General features: G+C 40.3%; 1 protein-coding gene across 3 annotated transcripts in view; it reads right to left on the minus strand.

Moving 5' to 3' along the window:
• Positions 1-24,873, minus strand: part of CERS6 (ceramide synthase 6) — a 122,898-nt gene extending 98,025 nt beyond the window's left edge. For all 3 annotated transcript variants that reach the window (XM_026852850.1, XM_026852849.1, XM_026852848.1), the window contains exon 1: positions 24,830-24,873. In XM_026852850.1, the coding sequence (XP_026708651.1) occupies positions 24,830-24,858 (29 nt within the window). In that variant the 5' untranslated portion in view covers positions 24,859-24,873. The remainder of the gene's footprint in view (positions 1-24,829) is intronic.
• Between the last annotated feature and the right edge of the window lie 358 nt (positions 24,874-25,231).

Consider the following 25,231-nt stretch of genomic DNA (forward strand, 5'->3'; position numbering starts at 1 on the left):
AACCAGCGCTTGCTTTCAAGGGGTATGGGACACTCAGAAATGCCTGTCATGGTCAGGCAGACGGTGCGGTATTTATGGGCCTGCAAAGGCTGAGTGCTTTCCATTCTGGTGCTCTGCAGTAACCCACATTATCTGAACTGGCTGGCTGTGGGCTTTTTGGTTTGGTTTTGTTTTTAAATGTGGCTTTAGACTATGAATGAGGAAGCTGGGTTTAAAAAGGTTCTTGAATTCTGAGTTTAATTCCCTGGTTTATGTTGGTCTTTCATTTCTAGATCCAGAATAGATGGGGCTGCATTTGGCAAAAAATGCTTGTCCTTTAATTTCTGTATAATTGAATACCAGCTTTCAATTCAGCTGTACTGGAATCCATTGAAAAAGAGATATTAGTGTGGTGTTTGTTCAGATTTACATGTTTTAAAGAGAAAAGCTGCCAATATACTCAATTCTGTTTTCCTTACTCTTTCACAATAGTTCTTCCCTCTTAATTGCAGTACCTTATGCAATAAATAGTCCCATGGGTTTCTGTAAGATTGCTTAGGGAATTGAATACCACAGCATTAGCAGAAATGGAAAAAATGAATAGTGCTTTTAAGAAGGGCAACATTTGGTGAAATGCTTATAGTTTGTACATGTATCAAACATCAATTCTGTTTTGTTTACTTATGAATCTATTTAAATTATTATGGAAAACTATCTGTGAGAATTATGTTAATGATGCTATTTAGGGTACCTGGTGTGACATTTGGGATCCTATTGATTAAATTCTACTTTAAAATTCTATTTCAACTCTGAAGAACAATTTTTATACAGCAAAATATAGCTTGAATTCATTAAATTTTTGTATGAAAAGTAAAAAATATCTCTTAAATTTTACCAGTTCCACCAAAGGCAATCACATGGACATGTCTCATACACACTTGATTTGGTGGTCAGACCTGCTCAGTATTATAAGCATATAAAATGTCTCTGTTAAAATTGCTTTATTTCCCTTGAGTGTCCTAATAAGAACCATTCCTTGAGGGGATTTTTTTTAAAGCTTCTTGTTAATGTTTTGACATGATAAACCTTTCCAACAAGCAAACACGTTTTTGACCTCAGCATTTCTACGAAATATTCTAAATTTCATTAAAGGTCTTTAAAAACAGCCAAAACCAACCAACCAAAAAAAACCCAAACCAACCCACACATAGATCACCAATGTCCTGCTGTTTCTTAAACACAGAGCTGGGACACTATTTGAAACCCTTCCTATAACAAAGGGTATTGCTCATCCCTTATAACAAAAATCAAAGCACACGTCAAATTGGCAGTAGAAAACACATCTATTACAATACATGGACCTCAGGGAGCACGGCTGGCAGCAGCCTGCAGTGATGCTGAGGACTGATGGAACTAATGACGTGGAATGAGAAACTGCTCATCTAAAATAAGGAAGCACAATCCAATACTTTTACTGAGTGAAGGTATTTGCTAGGATCTAGTGAGGGCAGAGTCCTAGAAGCCAGTGGTGACAGAAGCCGACACATCACTACATGTAGGCTCTATGGGACTTGCTCATTGGCCAGACAGCCCGCTGGAATGCCAGTTGCTAGTACCCAAGTACTGTCACAACCCCTGTAATGCTACAGTACCACTCTCATGCATTTTTCTGGTTTTGACAGAAAACAGCCTTTTATTTAATATATCAAAGATGGACATAAAATGCAGGATAAAGAACACTTGAGCCAATAGGAGAACTGGCACGTACACATTATCAGCTGTTACAAAAACTGCTCTATCTCTGCTTGCAAGAGCAATGCTTCACCTTCAAAAAGGTTTTAATAATTTTTCATCTTGGAAACAAAGTGCCCTATAAATTCAGCATACCATCCTATAAAAACAGCATTCAGCATCAAGTCTTTTTTTCGTACTTTGGATGCTATGTAAGTGAAAAATGGTTTTATACAGATCAGCTTTAGAGAAGAATATTTGGTCACAGTAATCTGTTTGAGGGCAATAAGGGACTCGAGGGCTTCCATCTAAGAGCACTTTCACATAATAGAAAGTTTCACTTCACTCAAGAGTCTGTGAAAGGTAACTGTGATAAAAAAAGGATTTAGTACCTGTATTTCAGCTTGCAGGCTTACCAGTTAGTGCAGTGCTAACAGACCATTTTAGGTAAATAAAACTAATTATCCTCATCACTCAACAACAGTATTACAAAATGCTCTGTCCTACAGAGTTACACTTAAGGAACACCATTAACGTGACTGACCCATACCATTCAGTTGTTGTAAAAATTTCTTTTTTGCAGATGGATTTCTCACATTTATCTTGTCCTGCCTTTTTTTTTTTTTTTTTTGCACTGAACATACATGTCTGAAAGTCACATCTCCCCATTGCGCAAAGTCAAAAATACCCCCTTTTTTCCTGAGATTTTTCTCCAATCACAAAAATCACAACCAGTAACATCTGTATGGTTTGAGCTACCTTTGCATACCTGCTAGCTCCCATCACAAGCTGCAGGCCAGACCCCACTGACCACAGCCCCAATTTCAGCCTCGATTCACACATACTGCTAAACCCTTTTGCCTCACTGAGCCGGTAAACTTATTTAATCCTTTCTCTCACAAATGGAAATGTTAGGGAGGCATCTAGCTCAAGCTGTAAGTTAGTTCATAACAGGACTGACTGGAGGAGAGGGTGTTCAGCCACCAATATGGAAATACCCCAGGGCAGCCTCTACCAGCAGCACTCCTGTTGCTTGTCCAGTTAGTTACTATGAAAATGAGACACAAATATGGCTAGCAAAGAAGTAGCCATGTTTTCCAAACATGGAAACTATTTATTTATTTTTCTTTTATATATGCATAAAGTTATAGGCATTTCAGTTTCTCCTGAAACTCTGTAAGACCAAAGAGATGAAGCGGAGGGGAACTGCATGCTCTCTCCAGAATAGCAACAAGAACTGCACAAATGTAGAGAAAGGTCACAAATAAGTATTTTTGCAGCCAGCTGTCTAATGCTTTCTTTCTTTGTAATATCTAAAAATAAAGGGTTTAGTCACTCTGTAACTTTCCAAGTGCAGATGAAGCAGAAGGAGAAGGGAACAGAAGGGGAGATGCACTCTAGTCCCCCCTCCTCTCGCACACAGTGCCTCCTCTCAGCTGCCCTCTGCCAGTGTCACCAAGACTGTAGAAGGTATGGATGATACAATGCTGAAGGTATCACTCTCACCTTTTTTGCATACAGTAAAATCAGGATACATGAGTCAGGGTCAGTTGTAAAATTCAGGTCTCCAAAATTCTAGCCCACTGCTAAAGGTCAGTGGAGATAAAAATATTCTCCCAACTTTTGAAAAGCTATGGCTTAGAGACTCTCTAGACCAAAAAAGGCATCTTTGCATGCAGCAGTCCCCAAAGACCTGCCCCTGCCTCCCCAAGATGCACTAGTAGCTCACTGGGCCCATGCATACTTCTGACATTCTGTGGCAGAGCTGCCCAGTGTAAATTCAGACTGTGTGAAGACAACCATTGCCCTTCATTTTGAATTTGTCACTTGCCAGTTTCATTTCTAGTAATTTACTTCTTGCACTGGGTAAAAATGAACAGTCAATTCCAATGCATCTTTTCCCAGCCACTCCTGATCCTATAGATTTGTCTCCTACTCCCCTCCTGCCACCTTCTAAAATACAGAGCTGATACGTCCCTTTACTTCAGCAAATCTGGGTCAAAGCCAAGAGCCAGCCATAAAACATCTACATATGAAAAGACACATGGCCCAAATGGGATTAAATGCTGGACAGAGAAAAGGGCAGGAAGAAAGCATAGATAGAAAGGGAAGACTGACAATTTAATTTTTAAATCGCAGTAGGTCACTCTAATACAATGACTGTTCTAACCCACCAGGCCCTGCAGCATTACTTCATCTTTTACCTTGGTCACATTTTCAATATGGGAGCAAGAAGAAAAAAAAAAGGATTGTGAGCAATACCCATGTCTACATTAAAGCTGTAGGCAAGGCATACCATCCACCATCCTCTTGGCACGTACACACATACTTAATGGAGCTCTCCTTCATCCACAAAGGCAGCTTCCAAGATACAGAAGGAAGCTGCAGTTACCTGCCACTTGGACATGATCCAAAAGTTGCTAAGTGGCTCAAAGCAACTGTCTAAAAAAGTAAAAGCCTCAGCAATCATTTTGATAAATAACATAACTCTGTCGAGTAGAAAGCCAATGCTACTCCTTCAGGTTCCTCTGTGGTAGTTCTGGTCATTAAGTGATAGCTTGTTTCATCAATGCCCTCTTACATTCTAATTTATTTTTCTTACTCTGATCTATTTACTACCAGGAGGCAAAATAATGAAGGATGTAGTTAAAAATCCCTAGAGATCACTCTAAGAACAATCAATCCATCTGATACTATCACAAAAGACTGTAGCAAGTCACAAAACAGAACAGAACTGGACAGTTCAGCAATGCCTTCCTGGAAAATATTAAAAGGTGATTGAAATGTTGAGAATTTATATTGTTCACATGCATTTTTTTGAAAGAAGAAAAGATGCTTTACATTCAATGGAACATTAAAAAAAAATAATTTAAGACCTCAGAATGTTTCAGTGCTTCTCTGGTTATAAGATTCCACCCTCCTGCCTTCCTCCACGGGTTCTGCAACCAGTCCCTGAGCAAGGGCAGGTGCTGCATGACCGCAATGCCCAAACCTCCACCCATCTGCTACAAGTGTGCATTTGCATTTGAACAACTGACCCAGCCTGCCTGCACCATTTATAGGCACGCTCTACTCCTGAACATTATCATCACAGTACTTGGGAGAGGTGCAAACTTCGGGTCTTGAAAGAAAAGCACAAACCACATAGTATTTAAGTATCTGTAAGCTTCCTCTTTGTCCTCTTGGGAGTTTAGCTCCTCCACTGCTGGTGGGCTGTCATGGCATATGACAGAGAGGGTTTAAGTATGTCCTTCACTTGTACTGACAAACCAGTAGCTCTGGTGCAAATCCTATTTCTCCCTACATCAGGAGATGGAATGCATTTAAGGAACTTCCCTGCTATGAGATGAAAGCTCACGCTAGATCTTTCTTCTGGTGAAGACTGTTCCCTTTGAACAGGGAATAGGTCATGGATACCTCACAGTAGGATGGTTGTATTTCTGCAGGTACTTGAAATAGAGGTGGTTGGTTTGACTTGGAGGCTAAGCTTTCATTCCAAGAGCTAGGTCACAAAATCATCAAACCTTTTGAAGGAACTTCAGCATGAACCAATTTTCATCCTGTCTGGCAGGTATTAGTCATATAAGATGATCATAATGGTATTCATTCACTGTGTTTTTTATATGTGTATGAGCATCTGTATATATGTACACCAAAACATGCATACATATATAAAGCATATGCAATGATACATATATTTATATATTTGTGCATATGGATGTTATATATGTGCATGTATATACAATCAAACTTCAGCATATAGTCTAACTGCTCAGCTACAAAAATTAGAGCCTTATTTCTTTCCAGATGCTTCAGAACAAAACCCTGTTCCTAACTGGTACAAAAACCTAGTTCTTCAGTTTCTTTCTAATTAGCTTCCAATACAAAAAGATAACAGATACATGTAGATATTCAGGAAGCCTATTTCTGAAGAAGCGTGCAACCATACTGCACAATAAATTATTTTCCCTATTTTATCCTTAGATTGAGATTACTTAGGAAGATAAGGACTATTCAAAATTCACAGCTAGAGTTTCCAGTTAGACCCAACTAAGCCAGGACAGGGCAGGCTCCCCTGAGCCATCCCCACCGGGCCAGGCACAGCACCCTGAGCAGTGGTAGCCACCCAGACTGCTCAGGCTTCCTCACTCATACTCATCCCACCCTGCCACCTTTACTGCAGCCACAAAAGCAGCAGATTAGAGCTTCAAGAAACTGAAGACTATCCCTGCCCACGTCCCCAGAAAAGCATCGAGTTTTTCAGCTGGATCAGTGACCTGATTCAACTCACTCCACCAGCACAGCATCGCTAAACCGAGACATAAGCAAACCCGAGTGTGAACTCTCTAGAAGCTCAAGTTAAGCCATCACAGGACAACATTCAGATTCTGCTTTGAAAAGCCGACTTTAGTATTTCTTAAAAAGTACTCTTTTCTGAGAAAAGGGATTTTAAAAGCCTATTAGGAGAGCTATAACTCAAAAGAATTATTATGAATGAGTTTTTCTGAAAGAAGTGTTTCAGCAAAAGATAACAAATGCTCAAGCCTGAAACCTCAAAAACCATCTCAGACAGACCCCTTTTGAGAATTAGTTTCTGCCTGCATTGTATGATCATTAAATAGCATCCAGACTGATCAAAACGTTCAACAAAGAGAAAAAAGCAACTAGTTCTCACTAGTTCCCAAGCTTTTCTGTACATTTTTCACCTTCATCTTTTTATTCTATTTCAAATTATTTCTGAATTTTCTTAATGCTTTCCTGTGTGATTGCCACCTCTGCAGGGCACTCTTTCAGTGAATCAGACAGGCAATCTGGAAAGCAGCTGTAGCTCCGCATCCAGAAGTGCAGAGCATGCAGCCCTCCAGGTGAGAGCTTACTGACCCTCTACGTCCCCATCATCTATTGGCGAGCCAGGGAAACTAGCGCCTACCGGAGTGTGGGATATACTGCAGTGTTTGAAATGCGGAGCCTTTGTTTTCTGCCTTCCATACTGAGGCTTTCCCAAAGCAAAACCCACCATTACAGGCAAACAATGAGTCTTGCACACAAAAGGCTCATAACACAGCTGACTGGCATCTCATTGTGCTCCTAATGCACGATAAACAATTAGTGATTGGACAAAAGAGTGCAAGAACAAATCCTATTAACAAATAATAGGATTTGCTAGCGGATCACCCAAATGCTGCCAGAAACAGCAGACAGGGAAGGGAGCCTTGCAGCACGATGCACTCACGGCTACTGACTAGCCACGGAAGGTCACTGCATGAAAACCATGCCGGCGCACCGGCTCTCACAGCAACTGAAAATGCTGCAGCATGTATCAAACAAAAGAAAAGAAGTAACCTCGTATCTTGGGTATTTGTGAATCGTTTACACCTTGGATCCATAAGCAAGTCTATTTTGTACATCAAAATACACAAGAAACTGTTACAATCCTTTTTTTCATTCCAACTTCAAATGGTCCCGCAAAGGACACGTGACTGAAACGTGATTCCCTCCTCGTATTAGTATATAACTGTCCACCTCTACAGCAGAGGGTTTTTAAAACAAAACAAAACAAAAACATTTGGGCAGGTGAGTATTTGAAGGAGCCTGACACTCCTTCCAGTCGTTGTCCCCCAGTCGTTACTATTAGATATGCCACAAGTAGGTAATGCTGAGATGGTAACACAAGTAGTGGCTCTTTTTCTGTTAGGGTTTGAAAAAAAGGAGGAGACAAATTCCCCAGTGCTGAAAACCAGGCAAAGCACTTACCCGTCCTGGCAGATCACAAAATACTTGTAAGATAATAGTTACTTAAAGCTTTTAAAGTGGCAGGTATTTGTTACTCTTTGTATTTCTGTTTAGGAGTGCTATATGCCTTCTCACCTCCTTGGGATCATTAGAATTGTCTTGCTTATTTATTTGTAATTTAACAAATCCACAAGCATGCTGCTTGGGATAAAAGCAGCTTCTTCCACACACCACAACCACTACCACATTACAGAGAAACTGGACCTTGCTCTGAATTTGTTTAGTACTTTCTATTAGTATATAAAAGCAGAAACTAATTACCAAAATTGGGAACCCATATGAGTTATAATCACATAATTACAGAAGATTTTTACACAATTGTAGACCATGAGTTTTATTTTTATAAGAAACATGGATCCTAAATCACCAAGTAATTCTTGTTTAGGACTATAACTAAAAAGTCAAAAGGAAGGACATTCTGCCTTTAAAATAAGCTGTGACCAGGCAATGTGAGGGTGTGACTTGAGCAAAGAAGCAACGTGGATGCTCCTGAAGGGACCTAGCCCAGCCACCAAAACCCACCCAGCAGAACTTAAGACACAAACACGCTGCCCTGTTGGGGATCACCTCTTCCATAGGCCTTTAGAGCTTGTCCCATTGCTCCACGTACTGCAGTAAACTGAGCATTCTGCTGCACATAGAGAATTATGAGACAGCTCAGTGGAAAAAGCAAAAAAGCAATTTAATATGGGATCTACTATGTCAGTCTGACAACGCAAATGGAAGTGATATCCAGTCTCTCACCTAGCTGGATTAGAGATTAGCCGTGTGTAACACTGCTGCACTTGAACTGTGGGAAGCTGTATGCTTGGCAAGAGAAAGTTCGAGAAGATGGAAGAGGGTGGTGAAACCCCTAGGCAGGAATCACTGTAGGACTCATTTTGAAGACTTACCCATACAGCCTGCTTGCCCAAGCAAATACAAGCATTTATAGCCCACCACATACCCTCAGCCAGCGCACCGCTAACACCCTTGCACTTCCCTGTTGCATATACTCCAAAACATTCATCATGCACATCAGTTAAGTATCTGTACAGTGCTTGAATTGGAGCAAGGCTTTACAAGCATTGAGACCACTCAGTAAATACCAATTTTACATGGAATTATAGATCAAACTCTGCCTTTCCTTGAGAACAAATTAGACATGACATCTATATCCAGGATACACGAGGAATTCTCTCAGCCCAAGACCATAGCTCACTTAGAGTGGGACTGGAAATGTCAGGCCAGCGATCTAATGCCTCAGAAGGATACATGGAGCAGCTTCTGTAGGCAGGCACCTCCTTTCAGCTCCTGGGCTGACAGTCACTTGACATGCACATCAGTCATCACCCTCTAAACAAAGGCTGGCTTCCAAAGAGCGTGACCGCTGCCTCCATGCCTACAGCCAGGAACACAAAGGAAAGCAGAAGTCTTCAGAATACCCAGAACTATGGCATAATCACAAATTTTACTTTAGAAGACAAAGTGATGATGTATTTGCTGCAACATCAGCTTCTACATATAAGGGGTATCCTTTCAGCTTCAGAGAAAAGCCCTTGCAAAACCAAAGAGGGATGAAAGAAGGAAGTCTGAGGAATGCTGTTACACCACGGTCTCAGCAGCATGCAGAAACTTATCCTTTTCCAGGCCTAAAGCAGGTGAATTTAATTGACTGACACATACAGGCCAGATAAAGAGAGACAACCATGAAGGTTGGACTGAGAACTTCCCATGAAGCCTATGGAACCTCCCCTGGTCCAAGCAACACCTTTGCTTTGCCCCTTCCCCATCACTGCAGCCCACTCTTTACCAAGTGAGAGTGGAAATTCTTGCCCTCTTCAAGAGCCTCTCCAGCTGGCAAGAACCAACACTGGAGCCACAGTCAGTGCCATAAGGGAGCAGAGATCATAAGCAGAGAGAAATTGCAAAGCTACATGAAGCTGTGCTCCAGAACCACTGCAATGAAAGACAGCCTCAGGCCAGCAGATGTAGGAAGCCAAGCTGTAACCAGCAAGGATGGGTTTAAGCAGTCTCCTGATGTAGTCCCAGCTACATTTCAGAACAGTTTCAGAAACAGAAGTCAGTTCCCTGACTTTCAGTTGGGTATGGTTTTCCTGTAGCAAATGCAAGTGGATCAAGAACAAAATCAGATATTAAAGACTGCAAAACAGGTAAAACCCTCATCAGTCAATGACAGAGCCCAGCACTTCAGTTAACAAATGGCTCTAGAAGGAAGTTTCTCTGTGATCAAATGTCAGAAGACAAACATTATACACATACCCATTCAGCAGCTGAATATCCCCCCCCTTCAGATGTCTGTTGTAATACTTATCCAGAGCATCCTCAGGGTCAAAGCACTGGTCATCAGCCTGTCATGAATCCCCATGCTGTTACAGTATTTAGCACTAATCCCTGGTAAATAAGGGAAGAAAAATAAACAAAACAGGAAATCAAGCAAAGGACAGGACCACTTGATATAAATAGAAATAATAAGGCAAAACGATTCGTTTGGAGACGTTATCAAAAACTTTACCAAAAAAAAAATGTTTTGCAGACTTGTTTAGCTTTGTGTACAGAGCAGCATCACAACTGCACAAAGTGAAGAGTAATACTGCAGGCAGGATGAAAAACCAAGTGTGTAATGTCACACAGCTATCAAATACACAGAAAGGAGAACAATGGAGGGGCAGGGCAGAAAGCAGAAAACCCCACAGCAATACAGCAGAAGTAGATGCCTCCCCTTACTTCCTCACCATACATGCACTATACATGACACTATACATGATGACAAAATTTTACATTTTAACCCACCAAATTCGAATATTCAAAACAAACGCAGCTGTTTATGCAGGGATCAAAAATAAATAAATAAAAGCTATTCTAAAGAGGCAGATTTATAACTGAATCTGCCTGCGGAGCCACGCAGACTGAAAAAAAAACTAGGTCAAATCTTTTGCTAGTCAACCTCGCTGCTATTCCTCCCTGGCCTTCTTCCCCTTTTGCTTTCAGTAGTTATTGAAGAGATCAATTAATGAAAATGTAACAGACCCGTCATACAAGTCTCAAATTACTTGTCTGGTACATATTGAGGGGGGGGTCATCTGTGCAACTACAGATGGAAGGGGGAAAAATTAAATCATTATAGTGTTTCCAATTCACAAATCCTAATCCTAGACCGTATGTACTCAATGCTACTACAGTCCATTAGCAAGCAGCCAAACAACAATGCATGTTAAAAAAATAACATTCATGAGGAGGGAGGGGGGCAAGAGGCCGACAAAGATAGACTATAAAGAGGCAAAAATAGAGGAATTGCTGTGCTTTCGCTGTGCTTGCAGCAAAACCACTATAGCATCTGCTGCTTTTAATGACATCTTGCTATGTATTTTCTACAGTTTCATGAGTGAATAGTTTTAGAAACCTCATAAATATCTCCATTTTGATACTAGATATTCAAAGAGTAGCTGTAATACTAGTTTTTATATCTACTTGTCAGCTTGTGTATGTTTTAAATAATTCTCTTTAAGGAAAAAAGGATGCACATACTGCAATTCATATATTCACTGTCACAAAGGCATTAGTGCTTTTTTAAAATCTTCATAAAATGTAGGGACCAAGTCAGTCCAATTTCAGCTTACTCATTTTTATTCATTTCTCTCCTTCTGTTGCACAGACAGAAGGCATTCTGTTTCATCACTTAAAAAAAAAAAAAAAAAAGCAGCAGCAATTTTGTATCAGCTGAATACTAAAACAAATCACTCTCGAACTCCATTTCCACCACACACAATATGCTGCCTGACAAGTCACTGCAAGGAGGCAAAAGAAATCAACTTCCTGACTTACTGCAGGGATGGCCAACCTAACTGGTTTGACAAGCTGCATACCGCAACCTTCACATGGCTGAGTGCCACAGGATGTACTGCTGACAGCTGAAGGCTAGAGGAATGCTGGCATACCCCACGGGCTCAGGGAGGGGCGGGAACCAGCCCCGATTCTTAGTGGCAAGTGCATCCTCTAATGATGAGGTGACAGTGGCCTCGAGACTGCTTGCATCGCTGCCTCCCCTGCGAGGACAGGGACTCACAAACAGCCCAGGGACGGCAGTGGTGGAAAGGAGTGCTGGGGACAGGGGCGAGCGTGCTGCTGGTAGGCCGGAATGCCTCATTCATTTGCTTTGATGAAAAATAAAAACCATTGTGGAATGTGACACTTGCAGATCTGGCTGGCAAAATACACAACCCATCTTGAGCCATTTTAGCCCAAATTAATGCAAAACTGTCATAATTTCTCTTACCACACAGGTGCTCAGTGGAGTGTCTATTATGCTACTAAAGCCTTTTTTTCTCACCAGTAAACCCAGGACTATCACAGACCACCCAGAAAAGCCCTTTGGAGCACAGTATATAGCTGAGCAGCAGACTACACAGAATGCATCCTAAATTCAAGAACTGCATGGGAGCCTTTGTCTTTGATGTTTCTTTACCTTTGCCCTTCCTGCCTTTAGCTAAACTCTTTTGAAGCCAAGGCTATGCTACACATAACTCATCTAAATCAGCCCCATCTGGCCTTTGTTTCTGAGCAGTCACCGTTGAACTTTCACAGCTTTGGATAATTTTCCACCCTTAACTCAGCAAGCCATAAACAGTTACTGCCTCAGTACCTTAGACAAACAGCTATGGAAATCCTGAGGAGAAGGTTTGGGGTTTTCTTTTCAGTTGGTTGGGGTTTTTTTTTGTTTTGGTTTGGTTTGGTTTTGGTTTTTTTTTGACAGCAACACATGTAGAGGGGAGAGGCATCTTGGACCTGAACCCGGGAGGACACTTGGAGTCTGGACTAAATGAGATTCACAATGCAATCTAACAAACTCTGCTTAATGTCTACTGGATGAGAAGGTTAGTAAAGAAATGGCAGTGCTGTAATTATTGAGGTGGATATGAGGAGCTGGACAAAGCAAGGTAGGGAAAACAAGCATTCGTGAGAAAACTGCCAAGCTGAAAACATTCTGAAACCACCCACCATCAGGTAGCAGCATCCAGTATACTTTGACTTACTCCAAGTCAATACTCAGTTTTGAAGTCTGTACCTTAATGTTCCATATTTCTTCTTGAGCAGTGCTCATGCATAATAGTCTAATACAGATATTTTGCTTCTATAAAAATTCAAACCTTCATTTTATATTAATCCTTTTGACACAAGTCAGATAGAATGCCTGTATTTACCTAAACGATGAGAAATACAGTCTGAGATTCAAAACGGTTTTTTTCCGCATCCTGTTCAATAGATAAATTGTACAATAATTTGATGAGCTTCATTTGCAGAAGTATGATTTCTTGTTCCACAATTCAATCAGAAACTGGCATTTTTCTTTCAAGACATCTAGCAGAACAGCACTCTCAATTAGGTTTGCTTTCTACTTGAAACAAAGTTTATTTTCACTTTTAAACTCACAGCTGAAATTACAGTGCACTCATAGATCAAGCTGGAAATTACTTTTTCATTCATTTATTTAAAAAGCTACTCAAACCAATGTTTTATACAATTCAACAGCAGTGCTCAAGAACAGTCAAACTGTATTGAATAAAGAAAGCAAAATTTTTTAATTGTTTAAATTACTTCTGCTAGATCATTAAAGCATCTTATGACTGATAGTCTAACTAGAAACTTAACAGATCTCCTGTATGAAATAGGTGTTTCTCAATAAGGAAATAAAAGTTTGTGGATTTCTTTCCTAAGCTTCAGTTATTGGGAAAACATACTACCAGTCTTTTATTGGGTTCTCGCCATAATGAACATCTGCTAAGTCTATAAATTAATTGCTGAAAACATCTTGTGCTTCTGGATGATCCAGGCAAATCATAGCTGTTCTGGGTTACTAGAGAACATTACCATTTTTCTCTCTTGCACAGGCACACATCCACACAAACATACTCCCTTACAGTATAGCATAAAGCAAGAATAATTATTTGGCATTATTTTTAATATCATAAAATAAACCTTTAATGCTAATCAAGACATCAGAGCAGCACACTGTAAATCGACCTAGATGATTTTAAGCAGTACTTTTTGTACTGTGGTAGCCTAAGGATATGAAGGATGGCTCGCCTAGCTGATTGAAAATGTTCTCTACCTTGAAATTAAGAATTCTTCTATCAGTCTTGGTTTGTTAACTGCAGAGTTTGGCAGGCAGTTGCAATGGGCCCTTACCAGTTCAAAGAAAAGGCTAGAGTCCACTTTAGAGAACTCTTCCATGTAACAGTATTTCTCTTCTTTTCTCACAAAAGGCCCACCAGATTCAAATTTCACCTATTTGCTCCATCTTCCAGATTTCCCATTCTTCCTGGCTGTACAGACGTGCTATCATGTATCATCTCATCTCATGCCCAGCTGCAATCCCTCTGTCTTTGGAACTCTCAGTTCAGCAATCAGAAATTGGCAAAATTGGCTCGTTTTAATACTATTTGAAACTTCTACAGATGGAATTCACCTATGCTAATGAAAGTTTATGCTAATGAAAGTTTTGTACAAGTCTCCTGTATTTCCTTTTGGTGTTCCTAGTCTCGCTGACTATCCAGGGCTCTGGTGAATGATGAGACTCCTATCTCTCACCAAGACCTGCCAGAAGTAACAGTACCTACATTTTCCAACCAAACCTGGAAGGTTATTTTTGACTTAATTTGGAAACAGCAGCAAGGGTGCTATCTCTCCCAAATGGCAGATACCCGGATGCCATCAAGAGAGGTAAACAGATACCAGTCCATGATAATTTTGTATCACATTAGCCAGATGGCATTTCTTTTCTTTCTTATTTGTAATCGGTGTTTATTAAAGATGCTGCAAGAAGGTGGGGGTGATGCCTGGGCATGCTACACCCTTCCATGTGGGAGAGGATTGCAGTGATACAAACACTATGGCTTTCTACTGCCTACTTAAAAAAAAAAAAAAAGTAACATTTTAATTCTTCTTAGGAATTTTCAGATCTGTCCCCTATACAACTTGAGTCTGACAAATTACAGAGACACCAAGTCTCTTCCTTTTCTAGGAAACAAGTGTTATCATACACCTTTGAATTCAAAAGTGTATCTGAAGGGAGCAGTTGTTTCTGGTGACCACAAACCAAGGGGTATGCCTGGTTAGACTGCATTCCTCCCAGTTGCATGCCCATATGTCATGGTTATGTTTTCCCCCCCTCACGATGTGTCTTTGGTCTCACTCCCCTCTCCCACACTCCAGAAGAGACCTGTGTGCTTCTTCCAGTTCTACTTCTCTGCCCCATTCCCACCTCTGGTCCTTAACCTCTTCATTAACAATTTTTATCTAGTGAGTACAGGAAGAATTTAGGGAGTAATTAATTCCCTAAACTTTAAATTCTAAGTAAGCAACCAAAGTGTCAAGATACTGAAGAGCAGCAGATTGTCACACCACAAGCCATGTGGTTGCTGCACTGTATCTCCACAAAATTTATTTGTATTACTCACACACATGAGGGGGTTGACTTGCCATGATCTGTCATGTCAGATGCAAATATTTATTGATGGCACAGAAGTATTCCAACTTTTGTTTTTATTACTCATTATTCTAACACTGTTAGTTAAGAGGCTTTGGAACACCAAAATCACTCAGCCTGCTCCTCAGTAAGACCAAAAGAAATTACATTTTATCACTATTTCATTTATACCACAAATACTCCAGCTGCAGGATCAAGTTCTATACCTAAAACTATGAGCTGAAAGCCAAAGTACACAGCACTAGTGTACTACTGTCATAAATAAAGCCTAAAAGTAAACCAAGTTTTTCATTAAATTTACAGCAATTATAGGACAAGAACTTTGTAAATACTAACTTTTTATACCCTGTCCTAAATAGCATTTTGGTGTTCAAAAGCATTATTAAAATACAGATTTTAACGTGTTCTAAATTTTTTTTCTTTTTAGCTGAATAAAGAGGACACATCCCTTTGGTATAGAGCACTGCTGTTGTCATGGTTTATGGATCTGCATCTCAAAACACCCTTTTGGAATAGGCAAATATTACATCATCATCGCTATGATTATGTTTTCAATACAACTTTAGAGGTAAGGAATGAAGAAGGGAAAAAACCCCAAACAACCCTGCATTTATCTATTCCGGGCACACTATAAAGGGATGGCAAAGGATGCTTGGTAGTTGATGACAACTGTCAGTCACTGGAACCTTATACCTAATTTTATTTAAGAGATGGGGAGAAAAATATCCCAGAAAACTCAAATGTGGAGATGAAACTTTCCATCTTCCTTCTTCCCCTCTACCCTTATATATCCCAGTCACATTTTGAAGTTATTCCAGAACAGAAGCAATTGCACCTGTAAGACTGTAAAGTATCCAAGGGGAAGGAGGTTTAGAAGTTCAGCAGAATGGCTCACCTTGCAGCAAGTTCTGAAAATCTTTTGTTCTTTGTGATAGTTCTCGTTAAACAATGTGAAAACATTTTAGAAGGAAGCAGCAGTTACTGGTTTTATGCTTATATTATAAAAAAGGATCCCAGGCCCTAAGACTACATAGTAGATCACTCAAAATCATCAGCAGAGAATACGAGCACACTAATTTTCAGTCCCCTGCCTTACTATAACACTCAGTTAGACCTCCTAAGGCCAGAAGCCATACTCTTTCAATGTCAACAGCAAAACCAGACCAGTATACTTCCAATCACTGTCCCACAGGCTGGAGTTCTGGCAGCTCTGGAGGATGCAGAGCCCACTCCCGCAGTTAAGCTTTCTGATTGATAACAGCTCTATTGTGGGCTAAGTTGAGAGGGGACATTTGCCAAAGCTTCATTCAAAGAGAGCTTGGTTAAAGAGAGACTGCAAGAAAATTGAGGATGGATCCATTGCACTATTCATTATGCAAGTGTACTCACTCAGAGGCCTCTTCATGTTATTCAACATAAATAAATACCTGCAAGCACTACCAGGCAAGGCAAAGAGAGCACTTTGTTGGGAAGTAGAGTGGGAGACTTGTTGAAAAAGCCTGGGGAGGTCACCATTATAACCTACTAACATCCACATGTACACACACCCCCCTCAGTTGTGATGATTTTGTGACTTAGAGATTACATATGGAACAAAGCTCATCATCAACATCATTCTTTTTCTGTTTGTGTGTACTCAACAGAATTAATAGATGCTTGTATTGTAACTCTGGCAGTGACTACAGTTTACACAGAACACCTGGGTTCACGCTAAGCCACGTGACACATGGACTGACAGCAACGCAGTTGCAACACAGTGCCTATTAGGACAACACCCGGATACTCCTTCCAGGCCAGCCTAAATGTGTTGATAGGAGCTACAACCACTGCACAGATGTATCAGACCTTCTTCACCACGGAACAGCTTTGTTCAAGAGCAGAATCAGGGCAGGACACAAGAGAGCTGTCCACCAGGTGCTTACCAACAGCCTGTCATTGAGCTGCAGACCTGATGCCTTTAGAGATTAAAGATGCTCTTGTTCAAAATAGACTGAGGGAAGGAGTAGCAAGGCTATCATGTGATCCCTCTGGCTGACCTCACACTATGCAGGAGCAGAGGCCCACATCTTACTCTGTCAAAAAAGCTTAGCCTTTCTAGTTAGTATCAGATGTTAACTAACCCCTATGTGTGAGATTTTCAGACAGAACAATACTCCATGGATGCCCACATACTACTAGTTCTGAAAAAAAATGGGAGAGAGTGAAAATGTGGCACTTCATCAATGACAGAAAAATGGAATTAAAAAAAAAAATAGTTGTGTTTATAATATGTATCCTTGATGTTTACCTAGGTGTACAGGTTGAATGGCTTCTGCATCTTAATTACTAAAACAGTAATCAGATGACTATACAAAACCATATATAACAACATACAATTTCTGGTCTTTCACAGAAGTTTTATGCTGATACAACACCAGAACTCAGCAGAAGCTAATTTCTAATAAATATTGGCAGAAGATCAGATTCAGAACCTTTGTGAGTAAATAAATTACACTGAAGAGTAATACAGATCCTCAACTGATATAAATAAGTCTGACCCCTCAAACAAACTGATTTATACCAGCAGACCTTACTATATGCAAATAATCAAATAAGATCATGTGACAAAGCTCTCTTTATGCATGTAATACAGCTTCACAAAATTAATGCACTCTTTACATTAAAATTCACATAGGAAAACAAATTCTGATCTTCCAAGAGGGAAAGCTAGTCTGATGTATGGACTCCAGGAGGTTTCACAGAAAACTGTATGAAGTCACTGGGTAGGAAGCATTAAAGTCCCTAATCACTGCAATTTTATTTTTTCATGTATGATTTAGGATTTACTGGCCCATCTGCAGCAGGCAGGCCTAAACCTTTGGAAGAGATTGGCAGGAGCCCCAGGTGAAATTAATACAAGTCTGAAAGAGGTGACCAGATGCAAGTGGTAATACCTGGATTCCAAAGACCATTTTTACATATGAAGATGAACTAATCTAGCTCCTTATTTGGAATCTCTACACAGAATTATATCAATGAGAAGAAAAGTGAAGAGACTGGTAACTAATGCCTTGGCTCTTCATTCCAACAAGCCTTCCCCAAGACAGGGGGCCACCACCATAAACAAAGAAAAAGTAAAATCAAACAACAGTCCATACTAACACCTTCCTATTATGGTCTGCAGTCAGTCCCAGTTATTCAAGTGAAGCAGAAGTCCTTTGGAGACTGCACACAAAGCACTGGATAATATGGAAGACTGAAATCAACATCACCTTCTCCCTGCTCTGTGAAACACTCTACAGACCACATAGCTGGCAACATCCTTGCTTTGACAGCTACCTCCTTCTCTGTATATGGTTTCTTACTGTGCTGTGCTCCAGTCTGAGAGCTGGGAGAGGATGGCAGATTACTTAGCAGATAACATCATTTTCTTAGTCAATGCACTTGGGTTATTTCCAAGCCATTTTTCAGGGAACATTTCCTGGTATGGATACAGGACTTTATAGAAAGAAAATGTGAAAGAAGTGATGCTTTTTCCTAATAAACACTTCGAGGTTTTTGTGATTAAGATGACCAACATATTCTTCCACCGAACTGAGAAAGATCCTTGATAAAGTCAGGATCAGCTTGAAACCCTTCTGCAACCCCAACCCCTCTTCCAACACAGGACTGCACTCAGCAGGCCTTCCCCTATGGCTGCTTTTACAATTAAATGCCATTTTAAAAGCTATGTTAGGAGTCTGTAATAGTCTTACCACTGCTTTTCCATAAAGGTGAAATGGAAGAGATGCTTATCTGAATGACAGAGTCACTACACACTGTAACAGCACTGAAGAGGTGCAAAATACTTTGCTTTCTCTTTATTTCAGTTGCTGCCTCTCCCATACACCAGAGCTGGGCAGCAACTGGACAGACCTCAAGACAGAAACTTCGGATCTATCTTTGTTTGCCACCAGCAGCTCTGCAGAACATTATGCAAGGATAGAGAGCTTTTGTTCAAAGGCAGGCTGGATCAACAAGAGGAAAATAAAAAGAAAAAATAAGATGGGAGCAGATGCATGACAAGAAAACATTTATGGGGCATATAGAAGAAGAGATGAAGATCAGAAAGATGCATAGCAAGAAATACTGGAATAAACATTAATTTTAATATGAGATGTAAGGGAAATTTATTCTGAGATGGGGGCACAGCTTTAAGATGAGAAGTGTGAGAGAGAGTTAAAAGTGTCATTGAAGCATATGCTTTGCCCCAGAACAATGCATTCTTTTAAAATCATTAACAGGCAGCTTCCATAGAAGATGTGAACCAATCAGAATCCTAAATTCTAGCTGTATATTCACACATCCCTGGTGCTTCAAAGATGTCATGTTTCAAGTTACAAATGAAAGCATGGTAATAAAATACAACAAACCCACAAAAAAACCCCATACCACCACTAAATCCACCCTCCAGAATAGGGAGCACTATTTACCTACAATGCACTTAGTAAGCATAAAAGCAGATGCTTCAAGGTAACTTCTATTCATTAAAACACCTTACTTGAATAAGAGATTTGTCGTTATTATTTAAAGGTCTTAAACACTCCGGTGTTATGCCTGAGTTAATTCCCATCAGGAAACAAGGCAAAACACAAGTAGTGCTATGGTGATGGATACAAAGTGCTATTTTCTCTTCAAACCCTGAAGTCAGCTCTCAATGGAACAGTAAGCAAGATGAAGTGGTGTTCTTCCATTTCTGCTATTGCACTTTTCATCTTGACAACTGAAGGTAAATGCCACGCTAGAGGTTTGAGCTCTTGCCATGATTCTAGCAAACCATCAGCCTATTTTAAAGAAAATCAACTTGTTCAGAGATTTAAAAAAAACAAACCAAACAAAAAACCTCACAACAAAATGCTATAGAGATCTCATTTTTCTCTTTACATCGTTGTCTTGTAACCAGATCCATTTATCAGTGCTGGCTGAAAGTCAGGACATCTGTTCCTGACAAAATTTTGACATTTCTGAATTTCCATTTCATTCCAAACTGGAAGAAAACCAAATATTTTTCACATTTCCTATAAATGCTCTAGAAAATAACAAATCCAGGTTAGCACACACAAGAGCTCCTCTAAGTAGGATATAGGGTGTGTTTCTTGTGTCAAACATCAAACGGCATTATCATCCTAACAACTGACATTTCTAAGTATCTCATTTTCTAGACCTGTCAATAATTTATAGCTGCTCTTAAAGTTTATTTAAAGATTTTTAATAAAATAGGGAAAAAAGTATTACCTCAGACTGATATGATGCCACTGTGTCACACACACATACATATATATTTACAACTATATGTGTATTACCTGTATGAACAATTAGCAAATTGAGAACTAGAGTGGCTTCTCTCTTCTCCCCCCCAACTGATTTCCTCTTATTATCTTGTTAGGTGCTCTGCCCTAATTAAGTTTCTCCTGCAAGCTTACAGTGAATTTCAACCTAATCCTCACCTATTCAGGTTTCCAATACAGTTTACAAATTTCATACAGATGTAGGATCCCAGGAGCGCCTTGGTGCCCTGCATTGTGAAAGCATGCCATTTAGTGAGGTTTATGATTTTATAGAATCACTGAGGTTGGAAGAGACCTCTGGCTATAACCAAGTCCAGCCCCCTGCTCAAAGCACAGTCAACTAGAGCAGGACCGTGTCCTGTTGGGTTTTGAGTATCTCCACAAGTGGAGACTCTACAACCTGTCTGGATAACCTGACCCAACATTCCACAAGCATCCCAGTAAAAAGTTTGTTTGCAGGTTTACACAGAATTTCCTGCATACCCGTTGCTTGTTGTCTCTTGTCCCTTCACTGGACACCACTAAGAAAAGTCTGGCTCTGCCTTCCTTAGTCTCCCTATCAGGTAGTTTTACACACTTCTAAGATCCCTCTAACCCTTCTCTTCTCCAGACCAAACAGTTTCAGCTCTCAGCCTCTTCTCATATGTCAGATGCTCCAAATCCTTAATCATCCTAGCAGCCCTTCATTGCTCTTACTCCAGTATGTTCACACCTTGTCAAGGGGAGACCAAAACCAGATTAATCACTCCAGACATGGCCTCATCAATGCCGAGTACAGAGGAATAATCCCTTGCCTTGACCTGCTGGCAAAGCTTTCCCCAATCCTGCTGGTGCACTTCTGGCTCATGTTCAATTTGTTGTCCACCAGCACTCCCAGGACTCCATTTGCAGTTCAATTTGTCATAATCACATCAATGCAATCACTGCAAAGTTAATTTAGTACAATAGGTGTTGTAATCCTGGGAAGTGTTTAGCACTGGAACTGTTCACATTTTCAGGCTACTCTCTTAACATATCAGTTCTTTCCTTTCTCTCATACTAGATGTGTGGGAAAAGCTGACAGATAAGTATCAACCACCCAATTATTACTTCAATGTATACAAAACATGCTCCTGTTTGTGGTCTAACCACGTGCTTTTCTTTTTCTCAGTGGCTTCTTTCCAACACGATGCCTGTAAGAGAAATAAATACACCCAACTGGACCCGATCATCTCGTCCAGCAGCATGCTTTGGACAACTGCAAGTAGTAAACAGCAGGAAGTTCAAGAAAGTCTAATGGACAACTGCAGAAAAGTTTGTCAACAGGGACATTCCCACCCATGACTTAAAACTTTGTTTTCAACAGAAACAACTGGTCTCAACAGTTGCAAGGGGGATTCTGGTCTTGATGACTCACTGGTCTCATTTGCTACGGCAATGCCCAGGAAAGCCACAGCACTGATATCAGCTGGTGAGAGGCTGGAATCCTCCAGCTCCCCAACCGAGCAGGTCTCCTCCTGGTTGAGAAGTGTGTCAGAGGAGCTCACCACCACCTGAGATCACCCACCGCCCCCAAAACTTCTCAGGTCACTTTCATTTCACATTTTGTCTGCTTTGTCACGCTGTATTGCCCACAGGTTTAGACCAGCATTCCATATTTATGCTGCCCAGCTACAAAGTTTCAGCAGTTGCCATATCAAGGCTCATTTCTGTACTTTTTACAGAACATACCTTGTTTAGACTGTCCCCTTCACAACAGCACACCAGGCAGTTTGTCTATAGCTATGTGGACCACTGCATTTCTCTCAGCAACAGATACATCACACAGTCACAACAGAAGCAAAAGTAATCACAAGGGATACTACAATTGACCACTTTGATGATCTTTTCACATTACTCACTTCTGTGATCAGCAACTGCTTTTGAGTAAGCAGGGTCTCTTCACTTTGCACTGCACAGCACACACACTCTTACTTCCAAACAAGCAGTTCCCTCCACCGCACAAAGGCATCTCTCATTAGCCTAGGCAGTTATGCTCATTTGTACCATCTGTCCAGGTAAACAGTATTGGTGCAAAAAAAAAGCTTTGATAGTTTAAAGTTCTGTGTAATTACAGGATGCCAAACATCATAGCAAAGTATAAGCTGAGAGTGGCCTCTGCTTCCACTCTCTTCTCAGTAAGGATGAGAGTCCCAGGGACACAGTAAATGACAGTCCCGGTATCTATACACTGTCATACAGAAATGAATTCAGGCAGCAACAGCAAAGAAAAGGGAGAGAAGAGATCCCAATTGCAAAGTGACGATTTCAGCATCAGTTCTATCAAGCCACCTTCTCCTGTTTGCAGAACTAAAAAACTTTATCTCAGAGGATGGCAAATAGGCAATAAATAGATGCAATGACACCACATATAGTAAATAACAGAGCCACTTTTTTCCTCTGGGTCATTCCATTACTGTTAAACATAGAGCAACTAGCTTGTTACAAAGGATAGACAAATATATGCATGCACATATACTCAAACAGTCCCAGGAATCTAAGATTTTATGACAATGAACATCCTCCAGGCTCTAACCTCTGTTTTATGCACCAGTGTAATTAGGTCAGCTAGATTTATTTTTTTTAATACAGTACTACAGGTTATTTCCCCCCAGTCCATACAGGAGAAACCAAGACAGGGAAGATACTATTAAAAAGAACCTTTCACTGCACTCACACAGACAAAAAATGCAAGTGATTTAGAAATATTGCTTTAACCATCTTAGTGTGAGTTGTGAGGCCAAAGAAGGCTTTTCATCATTCCAGACCAAACTTTAAAGTGCATCATTTATATTACTGAAATGAGGTTTAGGTTAGTGAACCTGAAAGATGATTCATTAATACAAGGTAGTCTGGAGAACCTTAGCCTGTTCCTACCTGTGCAAAAGGTAACTTGGATTAATAGCCAATACACAAATATATGTGTATCTTACATGTTATAAAATACACAACATGGCTAACAATGTTATGCTTCTTTACTGCTCTTAGACATTCTTAGTAATTGTCCAGACAGTTAACTTGGGAGATAAAATTTGATTATGCTACATCAATAACAGTTACATGAGGCTTCGCAATTGCTCAGCAGTATGAAAGCTTTCCAAAGGCAAAATCTGAAATTATGAGATTTAGTAACTACATAGGGGAAAAAAAAAAAAAAAAAAATCATTAAAGTTTACTCTCTGCTTTTGGTACAGAAGTCATGGCTTTGTGTTACAGGTCCACTGGCATTATGAAAACCGCCTCTAAGATCGCAGCTGGCTATGCTGAACATTCCAGCTCTCCCACCTCAGCCACAGTTTGACTGCTTCAGAATAAGCAATAAGGTATCACCATTGTGAGAAACTGATAGACACCAGATGGTGCAGAGTTAGCCTTTTGTAAGGACGGTGTGCTAAAGAGACGGACTTCCTCACAGAGGACAGAAGATCTTAGCCCATCTGATTGTCAGAAAAACCTTAAGTAAGACATTAGTAATTCCTTCTCTTTAAAGTGATCAGAAACCCACATTTCCCTCCCTTTCCCTTGACCTGAATGCCCATCCCACCAGCACCCCCAAAATCTGTAAGTGCGCAATGAGTGAAGGGAGTCACTGCTGTGGGAAACCACAGAACAATCAAGGTGTTAGATAAACACTTCCAAGGAACTGTTGATACACATCATATACATACTACTGAATATTATATAAGGTTGCATCACTTACGAAAGCTACATACTTTCATGATGTAATTTAAACTTTCTTGTCAAAACTCCAAGACCACCTTAAGACAGGCTCAGAAACCCCAAATACTAATTGTCAAACTACTGTAGGACCAAGATATTTAACAACTGCTGGGGGAGGAAAAAACAAAACAAAACCAAACTACAGTCAAGTACGTGCTGTTGAGCTCAGGCATCCCCTTCCTCACCACCCTGTTGACAGGTAACAGAGATTGAGTCAAGGAAACAGATTTCTCCATATGTTAATTTACTAGTCCATGCCAAGTATTTAGTAAGACATTGGTTTGCAGATGTGTAGAAAGAGGCAGCATACAAGAAGCTCTTCTTTTTCAGAGAACAGATTCTTAGCAAATGCCTGTTAATCAGCTACAGAGGCAGAAGTAGGAGCAACTGAAAGAGTCACAGGCAATTTGGATCTAACTTCACAGTTACAGGAATCTAGGCAGGAACTTAAAGAGCATTTCTAACAGTAACTGGAATCTGCACTCAAGACAAAACCCCACTTAGAGCAGCTCTGGCCCAGTACCCACTAGTGACCTGTCACTGAAACCTTCCTCGCAGCCAAGCTGTGGTTAGGCTGTCATACTTCCATCACCTGGATATTTTAGAAATCGGTTTTAATGGCATTCTCTACTGGAGCTCAACATGTATTTCCCATTTAACTCCCAATTTTATTATTGGCGCTAATGTGCATCTATAAACGGTCCTTTACAAAGGACATTTAAATAGTATACATTTTATCCACTCTACCTTCTTTTAAAGGAACATTCTCAGCTTACACCTGAACAGAGATGCATACCAGCCAACACAGACACAGCCAAGGCGCATGAGCCTACACTGCACAGGTCAGAGCTGGTAAGACAGAGCTTCATCGACGCCACGACAGACAATGGCTCTCCAGGTAAAAACAATCATTTCGTTGTGAGGAATCTACTTGTGTTAGTAGCTGAAGCTCAAACACTGCAACCCTAGGAAACAAAAACTGGTTACATAAATAAAATTATAAAGACAGAAAATTAATAACTGATGAAAAGAAACACAGAAAGACAGATAGCACAGTCAGCAAGATATAAATTTATAGTTTAAAAATAACTTTTTCAGTTATCTTCTTTACATCAACTGTGTCTTCTCTTAGAAAGTTATCAATTTCAATGTCCTATTCCATTTTAGCTGAACTAAGCATTTATTAGACAGTAATCAA

The sequence above is a fragment of the Athene cunicularia genome (assembly GCF_003259725.1).
Source record: "Athene cunicularia isolate RWA chromosome 7 unlocalized genomic scaffold, athCun1 chr7_part1, whole genome shotgun sequence".
Lineage (NCBI taxonomy): Eukaryota > Metazoa > Chordata > Aves > Strigiformes > Strigidae > Athene > Athene cunicularia.